Here is a 9345-nt window from a genome sequence, read left to right on the forward strand (position 1 = left end):
CCAGAATTTCAAACATAGAAAAAACTATTGCATGGTTAAGCATCTCGAAGCATTCTTTTGAAAAATCAAAGATTTATAGGTGCGGCGTTAAAACTGATCGGGGACAAGTTTGTGATTGTCGTGGTCTCCGATTATATCTTGCCCTCGAGACTCAAAATAATATTTATGATAAATAGGTGGGTCAATAACACCAGTAAACAAACAAACAAACTACATGCCCTAGCTCCTGGCCTATCCCATGAGTAACTAGCCGGTATCTTCGTCTAAATTATCTGAATGTGAAAAATGCCAAGTTGAAAACATGTGTCTCGATATTGCCTAGATTCCAGCTTGTAATTATCTCATTACTTGTACCTAAGCCACAGTATACAAAAATGGGCATCCAATAATTGTACACGATTAATGTGATTTAGGTTTTTCCTTAGTTTAGTTCTGTTCTGTATGCTTTCTTTTTCTTGTGTGTTATTACACCTCTTGGACTAGACTGAGAACCACAACAATATCATTCGTAACTGTTTCCTTCATTTTTTATGTAGTATTCATATCTGTTTTTTATAAATTTTCAGTCAATTCTTGTGAGGAAGTTTTAAATAAAAATATGGAGAAACGTCCTGGGAGCTTCGAGCTTTTAGCGGGCATTTTTCGATATAATGTAAGTAGACCCCTCATTTCTCTTCCAGAATAAATATGAATCGTTGCTTTAGAGACTATCTCCTAGATAAAACAATTTTTGTTGCTTTGTCTTTTCTTGGTTTGTTTGTCTGTTTTTTTTGTTTGCTTTTGTTTTGTTTTGTTTTGTTTGCTTTTGTTTTGTTTTGTTTTGTTTTTTTCTTTTTCGCTGTTGTTGATTTTTTCTGTTTGTGCTCTTTTTTTTCCTCTCCGGTCGAGAGGTCTTTTTTTGCGAAAGAAAGTCTTAAGTGTAGTTCGACTTTTCTTCCAGCCTTACTGACTGTCTAAACTCCAATAGAAAAGCTTTAATAGTCGCACGACTCAACGACTCCATAGATTATAAAATATTTTTCCGTCAAGAACATTTCGTGGGACATACCAGCGAGGAAGCCTGCATTTTTCAATGGGTCGGACCTGATTACAACTTCCAGTCAAAAATACAGTCGAGATGGCAATTTAAAAATTACATACTTGAATTAGAGAGAGACTCTTAGTAAGGGAAAAACTTTACCTGATGTGGAGAAGTGCCTTCTCACTTTCACTCTCACCACTCCTATCCCAGCGAGGAAGCATGCATACCAGCGAGGAAGCATGCATTTTTCAATGGGTCGAACCTGATTACAGCTTCCAGTCAAAAATACAGTCGAGATGGCAAGTGCCTTCTCACTTTCACTCTAACCACTCCTATCCCAGTGAGAGAGTTACGACTAGATCCCAAGCCTCCCGGTGACTATTCTAATTCTTTATCGTATTGTTTTAAAGCTGTTAAAGTACTTCATATATATCAAGGGATGCTATCAGATCCTCACCAGCTTATAACCAAAATAATAACTGCCCCGCTTTTGATTGTAATCTATTTGCAATGTACTTTTAGGTTTATTGTGATATCACAGCAAGTCCTGAAGGATGGACTCTTATCGCTCGATTCTCAAACAGCGATGGCAAGACTTGGATGCGTGACGATGGTAGATGGTGGTTTGACCAACAAGCTGCCTATGGAGCAACAAATGACCCATCAGTTAACGCTGATATGATTTCACCTGCCTTTTGGTTGGTCAGAGGAAGCGAATTTAAGATCACGCGCAGTGACGACCCCAGCCACACCCCTCTGTTACAGACCACAGGTAACTGTTTGGGTGGACAAACATTCCGATCTAAAATCACAAGTTATGGCGACTTTAGAAATGGCAAGGTCTGGGCCAGTGATCAGTGTCTGGGAAGTTGTACGGTTCAATATGGCGGACAGTACAAGTCAACAGACGGGTTTCAACAGGCTGATTGCAAAGGAAACATCCAAAGCGCCAACAAGATCGGCTTCTGGTGTGACTGGAGTAGTGGGGATGGATCAGTGATGATGATTGGTGGAGGAGGAATTAGCTGTGCACGTGCTGATCATGGGATTGGGATCACAGAAACTGACGCTGCTTCTTTCGTTGAAGAGGGTAGTAGTGAAACTGAATATGACTTTGGTTATGATGGTATAACAAATAGAGCTCCATCCCAGTCCTACTCGTTGAACTTATGGATCCGTTAAAAACTATGAAATCTTTCTTTTTCAAACTTAGTTTAGAACTGAAGAACATTGAAAAGAAAGATGTCGCTTATTTCTTGTCACCTTATTATCCAAGTTTAATTGTGAAACGTAAATGAAAACTTATACTCTCACCGTGGTACATGAGGGGGGGGGGGGGAGGGAGGGGTTAGTTGAAACCCTGCCATGCGTTTTCGTTACCTTGCAACATTTTGAAAAGAGTTTACCTCTTATAAATTGCTTTCTATGTCGTCTACATGATGCTGTTAATATCATAGGATACATATGCAAATTGCGCTGTTGGGATTCGGTGACGTCATCCGATATGGCAGACTCTTAGATTTTTCGTTTTTATTTTACTATAATTTTTCGCTTTTCAAAATCGAACCTGACAGGAAAAATGAAAATAATACCAAGGGTTTGCTTTACTTCACTTCGAAAATTAAAACTGTTTAATTATTTTGTAGCTCATATATCAACCCTTAAACCACACCTCACTTGTCGTCAATAAAATATCTCCTATATTGGCTAATTTCCATTAACTTTACAGCAATGATAAAAGAACTGCTACTACTCCTGAATAAATTTGAAGAAAAGCAAAAAACCGAGAGGGGAGGTGGCAACCAAATAATTTTTTTTTAATTGAAAATTTCAGTTCCGGTATGCAAAACTACTAGATCTAGAGTATCCACGCGAGAAGACTTAACCCTTTAACTCCCAAGACCCAAGATCTCATTAGTAATTCTCCTTACTATCTTCCATACAGTTCCTGTGATGTTAGTTTAGAGAATTTGGCATTGGATCAACTTAAAATCTCCTTATAGATATTTTTCTTTATTCTAATCACTTGTCTGTTCGCTATTGTATTGATATTGTTAGGAGAAATTGGAGTTAAAGGCTTAAGGATAAACAAGAGACCACGAAAAGAAGTGGACAAAACAGAAAACACTTGCATTTTAAACTTGGCAAATGTTGCTAAATTGATACCTGCTGGTCCAATACTGCTCCTCATCTGTTTGTTTTACTAAGAGACATTCGCACTTAATGCAATTTACTGAAAGAATGAAAATACAACTTTTCCTAAAAGCAACTAATTGCAAGTATCTAGTCACCTTGCGGGCCCGTTTAATCTTGATAACTTACTTTCCCTTCAAAGAACCTTTTACGACGTTAATCAGTTAAGATGTCGGATATTAACAACAAAACGCACAAATGCCACGTCTCTATAGCATTTTCTGCTTGTTTTAATTTTTCATTTAAAGAGAAGAACACCTTGCCTCATTCCATCGGTATAAACGGCTAATATTTTAGAAAACAGCCAGTACATGTTATCGTTTTTGGTGTTAATTACCTCTAGAACTGGTTATTTGGAAGAAGAGAAACCAGAGAATTAACATGAAAGATGTTCGGAAAAGCGCCTGAATGTTTTTGGAAAATAAAAAACCCATATGCCAAAGAATCACTTTTAAAAATCATGAGCGTGGGGTTATCTGATCTATCCTGAGCGGCATGGACAATCGCGCTATAAATAATTTATTTTCCTAACAAAGCCAAATAACATTTAAAAATTTACTGCATTGCCTTACAGAAAGAAACAAAGCCAGTGGTCCTCTAATGGCCGTTGAATTAAGACTTGATATGTCCAGTCGCGCAACTACCTAAAATCCTCAGCAGTGTACGAATAGTCTGACGCTGTAAATATATCTGTCGTATGTGATGTATTTTAAAGAGCAAGGCTTCATTTTAACGATGTTTCCCTTTGGTTTTGCGTCTGTTTTTTTGTTCACATGGTTTCATTGCCGAGCTGTTGCAGACGAAGGTGATGTTATTGTTATCAAATTATTAGTTATGTTGTAGACTTGATATTTTTGCTCATATAGCATTCAAAGCTTTCAGATGAACTATATTTCCGGTTAACTTTTGGTAATGTTAGGTTAAAACCTGCTATCTCCTTCGCATCACCATGGCATTACCTTTCACCTACTTCAGAATGCAGTGTAGGTAATTTCTTTCCTCGAGAGTACCGGGATGGGAAAAAAATTTTAGTCTGTGTCTTGGGTGAGGTGTTTAAAGTTGGGTGAAGTGTTTAAAATTTTAACCGAGACACACATTAACTTGTTCATCACAAGCGGAGTCCTATCATGAGAAGATTAACAACTTAATGGAGAAATTTGCTGAATTTACTCATTACCATTGTTTTTATAACGAGTATAAGAAATATCTTCTCGTGGAAATCTGCCAGCTCTAACTGGTTGATTTTCGTAACAGTCACGTCTGATGTGAGATGTTGTCAGTTAAAAAATGAGAGAAAGCAGAGAAAAACAGGCTTAGTGTAATGTAATTCGACTGTTTTAGGTATAAGATATTGAATTTGAAATCTTGAAAATTATAGGAAAGGAGTTAGAAAACATTAATAAACTTCTTACTGATAAATAATTCAAAGTTTTCAGCAAGACTAGGCTTCCAGTATATTCTAATTGAATGGTACAGATAAATTTCAGGCTAGGTGTGTATGAATTTACGACAGGTTTTCAATTGATATTTGATCTGTTACCGAACAAATGATAATTAGTCCTTAGAATTTTACCATATCGTTTCACACTTTGGCAAGTTCATTTCAATTTGTTATAAAATTGCTGAATTCAGATACTAGGGAACTGATCAAATTTCTGTGTCCTGGCGAAGATAACATATAACTTTGACTTCGAAATGCAGTTTGGACTCCTTGAACTTTCAAGGAACTATCTCCATTTACTAGTAAAAATACTAATTGTTCTAGCGCAGGCTTCTCATGGTACGTAAAGCGGTTTAGACTGACTCCTAATTAAATATCTTCACTAACTTTTTAACTTATCATTTACCATTCCTTTCTTCATCTCTAGAAACAAAAGTCGTCGATGTACCTCTAAGCCGAGGCACAGGTAAAGGAATGGCTTATGCCAACTTTAAGACACACAAGTTTTCCTACCTCAACATCACTGCTATTGGCTCGGATTATGTTGGAAAGGGCAGCGAATGTGGATTTGCCTGTGTCAACATTCCGTCGTGTTTTTCGTTTAACCTGGCTGCATTTCATGATATGAATGGCAAAGTTCTGTGTGAATTACTTCCATCGGATTTGTACAACAACTCAGACAAGCTTGTCCCTAGTCAGAGTCACCATCACTATAGTATCGCAGTAAGTTGGAAACGAAAAAACGTTCACTCTGTTTTTATAAAAGGAAACGAAGAGGAATTGCTGCAATTGCTAATGCCGGTTTTTTAAAACTTTAAAAACACGCCTAAAAGCTAACTGGTCCAATCTGACAACAGTAACATTTAAGCCATGTGTTTTTCTTTTGAAGTTTCTTTATAGTGGAAGGAGGACAGTGTGGTTAATTGCAGAAATAGGAAGAGGGGTTATTTGAGCGGAAGACTAACAAAGAATTATTGGTATTAGCAGAGAAGGTTTAATTAGAGATACTGACTCTATTTGGAAACACGGTCCATGATTATATATAAAATGATTGGTGCCATATCTTTCTCGTTTCTTTCTCTTTGGTATATGTTTTCTTTAGTCTCCATGTTTTAAATGGCCTTGTCAGAACAATGGGAAATGTGCGGCACAGTACGAGAAGAACAGTTACGTGTGCGTTTGCGCAAAAGGATACACAGGGGAACACTGCGAAACGGGTGAGACATAATTTAGTGTACATTTACAACACTGCTTCAAACTTAACTGACGGCGTAATTCTCTTCCATAACCGGAGAATGACTCAAAGCTTTGCTGTTTACCACTTTCTTGTCCTCATCGAATATTTCCAAATTCTCCCGTTAATTCACTCCGACCCAAGTTAATTTCGTTTAATGTTCAGATATGGACGAGTGCAGTGCTTCCATCTGGCCTTGTGACGTTAATGCAAACTGCCAGAACACCTATGGCTCCCACAAGTGTTCCTGTAAAAGTGGATTTTATGGAAATGGAAAAACATGTATACATAGCGGTAAACCCTGTTTGTTATTTGTTAGTCACATTACTTAGAGTCAGTTTATTAGTTAGGCTACAACTAATTCCTCTCCACCAGTTTTGATAACTTCATCTTTTTTTAAATAAGCTTGTGCTCACTGACCAAAAACAACATTTTCATACCGAAAGCTTTTGGCCTCTGGTGTAAGGCTTTCAAAGATTTATTTGACAAGAAGCTAGAAGATAAAGTAAAAGAAAATGTACGATTTATAAAACATAGGATTATTGCTTTGCAACAACTAACAACCATTATCTATTTCACATCTCCAAACTTTCTGGCCGATTGTGGATATCAGGTGGTAAAACCGAGAAAGTGTCCCCCCCCCCCCCGCATTTTTTTCTATTAGACTAGAAAGCGAGGCTCTGAAAATTGCAATCGGTGCCCTAAATCCGTAGTTATATCGATATACCTCTGGCTCAAAAGTTGGTCTTCAAAGAGTGTCTTGATGTAGTGATGGTTTTTACGGCAAACGGTTAATATTTTTCAAATTATTTTTTTTTTTTTTACCACCGATAAAAACAGAAGAAGGGTGGGAACATTGCACAATTCGTTTCAAGTTAGAAAGAGAATACAGAGCTATCCTCTACAATATTCCCATCATATGCCAGAAAGACTTAGAAATAAAATTAAAATGTCCATGCACTATAATAATAATAATAATCAAAAAACAGAAAATATGAGAACTGTTTTTTCACTACAGGCTGGACTCTTATTGCTCGATTCTCAAACAGCGATGGCAAAAATTGGATGCGTGACGATGGTAGATGGTGGTACGACCAACAAATTGCCCTAGGAGCGACAAACAACTCTTCAAAGAACGACGATATGATTTCAACAGCCTTTTGGTCGGTCAGCGGCAGAGAATTAAAAATCACACGCAGTGACGACCCCAGCCACATCCCTCTGTTACAGACCACAGGTAACTGTTTGGGTGGACAAACATTTCGATCTAAAATCACAAGTTATGGCGACTTTAGAAATGGCACGGTCTGGGCCAGTGATCAGTGTCTGGGAAGTTGTCCAGTTCAATATGGCGGACAGTACAAGTCAACAGACGGGTTTCAACAGGCTGATTGCAATGGAAGCATCCAAAGCGCTAACAAGATTGGCTTCTGGTGTGACTGGAGTGGTGGGGATGGAGCAGTGATGATGATTGGAGGAGGAGGAAGTAGCTGTGCACGTGCTGATCATGGGATTGGGATCACAGAAGCTGACGCTGCTTCTTTCATTGAAGATGGTGGTAGTGAATATGACTTTGGTTATGATGGCGATAAAAATAAAGCTCCATCCCAGTCCTACTCGTTGAACTTATGGATACGTTAAAACATTATAGGATCTTTCTTTTTCAAACTTAGTTCAGAACTGAAGACCGCTGAAAAGAAAGATGTCGCTTATTTCTTGTCACCTTATTATCCAAGTTACATTTCAAAACGTAAATTAAAACTTATACCCTCACTGTGGTACAAGGGGAGTGGAAGGGGTTAGTTGGAACCCTGCCATGCGTTTTCGTTACATTGCAATATTTTGAAAAGTTTTTACCTTTAATAGATGGCCTTACGTCGTCCACAAGATGTTGTTAATATCATGGGATTCGTATGCAAATTTTGCTGCTGAGACTCGGTGATGTCATCCGACATGGCAGACATTTTTCAGATTTTTCTTTGCCTGGCCCTGTATATTGTACTTTCTTGTTTGTTGCGCGTTGTGGAAAGAGTACAATATCTGTGTCATCTGTTTGTTTTCCAAAAAGTAGATTGAGAACTATATTTCTAGTATCTAGAGTAAACCAATCACGATGTGAACAAAATATAAATCTTTACGCTTGATATGTAACATGCATCTTACCTCAATGTTTTTTTAAACATAAATTAAATTTAATCTAAGTTGACTCCTTCTATGTTTATAAATGCAGGAATACTACTCGGGCTTGTCCGCCTCCACAATAATATAAATCATATTCCTTTTTTAGCTGTTGTTTGAAGGAAGTAGAAAATTCATTAGAGTTCATTTAGTGGGATTCTCATGGGAAGAAATTTCTCAAGATCTGAAACAGAGTTTTCCAATATGGACATGTCAACGGCTTATACTTCCGAAAATAGTATCTTTTCAATTTAAAATTTCAGTTCCGTTATGCAAAACTACTAGATCTAGAGTATCCACGTGTAAAGAAAGGTTTATGGACAAACAAGAGACCACAAAAAGAAGAGGAAAAAACGGGAAACACTTGCATTTGTAACATGGGCAAAGTAAAAATGAAATCAAGGTTTACATTTCACCCGCTAAATCGATACCTGCAGGACCAATACTGCCCCTTATCTGTTTGTTTTATAACAATACATATAAAACGTTGGATATTAACAACAAAACGCACAAATGCTACGTCTCTATAGCATTTTCTGCCAATAAACAAGCTTGTTTTAATTTTTCATTTTAGGAGAACACCACGTCTCATTCCATTGGTATAGACGGGTAATATCGCAGAAAATAACGAATCCATGTTATCTTTTTTGGCGTTAACTACCTCTAGAACTGGTTATTTGGAAGAGAAACCAGATAATTAACATGAAAGATGTTGGGAATTGCGCCTGAATGTTTCTCGAACGAAAAAAAGCATATGCCAAACAATCACATTTCAAAATCGTGAGCGTGGGTTGTTAACTGATCTATCCTAGGCGGCATAGACAACCACGCTTTAAATAATTTATAATGCTGAAAAAGCCAAATAACATTAAAATTTTACTGCTTTGCGTTATAGAAACAAACCACAACCTTGATCTCTAGTCGTGCAACATCCTAAAATCGTCAGCAGTTAACGAACAGTCTGTCGCTGTATATATTTTGGTTGTACATGATGTATTTGAAAGATCAATGCTTCCTTTTCACAGTGCTTCCCTTTGGTTTTGCGTCTTTTCTATTCTCATCATGGTTTCATTGCCGGGCTGTAGCAGACCAAGGTGATATAATTATTATTATGTTACTAGTTATATAGTAAACTGGATATTTTTGCTGGAATGCATTCAAAGCTTTCAGATGAACTATATTTTCGGTTCATTTTTGGTAATGTTATGTTAAAGGCTGCCATCTCCTTCGTATTCCAATGGCATTCTTTCACACCTACTTCAGAATGCAGTAAAGATC

General features: G+C 37.3%; 3 protein-coding genes across 3 annotated transcripts in view; all 3 read left to right on the plus strand.

Moving 5' to 3' along the window:
* The window catches only part of LOC131788981 (uncharacterized), a 120876-nt gene that overhangs the window by 15185 nt on the left and 96346 nt on the right, over window positions 1-9345 (plus strand). The gene's annotated exons all lie outside the window — the stretch shown is intronic.
* LOC136280967 (uncharacterized) lies at window positions 1607-2327 on the plus strand. The gene has a single exon (XM_066166977.1). The coding sequence runs from the start codon at window positions 1622-1624 to the stop codon at window positions 2201-2203; it is 582 nt and encodes a 193-aa protein (XP_066023074.1). The 5' UTR covers window positions 1607-1621; the 3' UTR covers window positions 2204-2327.
* On the plus strand, window positions 3802-8011 carry LOC131780199 (uncharacterized). The gene is made up of 5 exons (XM_066166960.1): window positions 3802-4019; window positions 5083-5378; window positions 5758-5872; window positions 6055-6183; window positions 6908-8011. The coding sequence occupies exons 1-5, from the start codon at window positions 3917-3919 to the stop codon at window positions 7528-7530; spliced, it is 1266 nt and encodes a 421-aa protein (XP_066023057.1). The 5' UTR covers window positions 3802-3916; the 3' UTR covers window positions 7531-8011.

The sequence above is a fragment of the Pocillopora verrucosa genome, chromosome 5, assembly GCF_036669915.1.
Source record: "Pocillopora verrucosa isolate sample1 chromosome 5, ASM3666991v2, whole genome shotgun sequence".
Classification (NCBI taxonomy): Eukaryota; Metazoa; Cnidaria; class Anthozoa; order Scleractinia; family Pocilloporidae; genus Pocillopora; species Pocillopora verrucosa.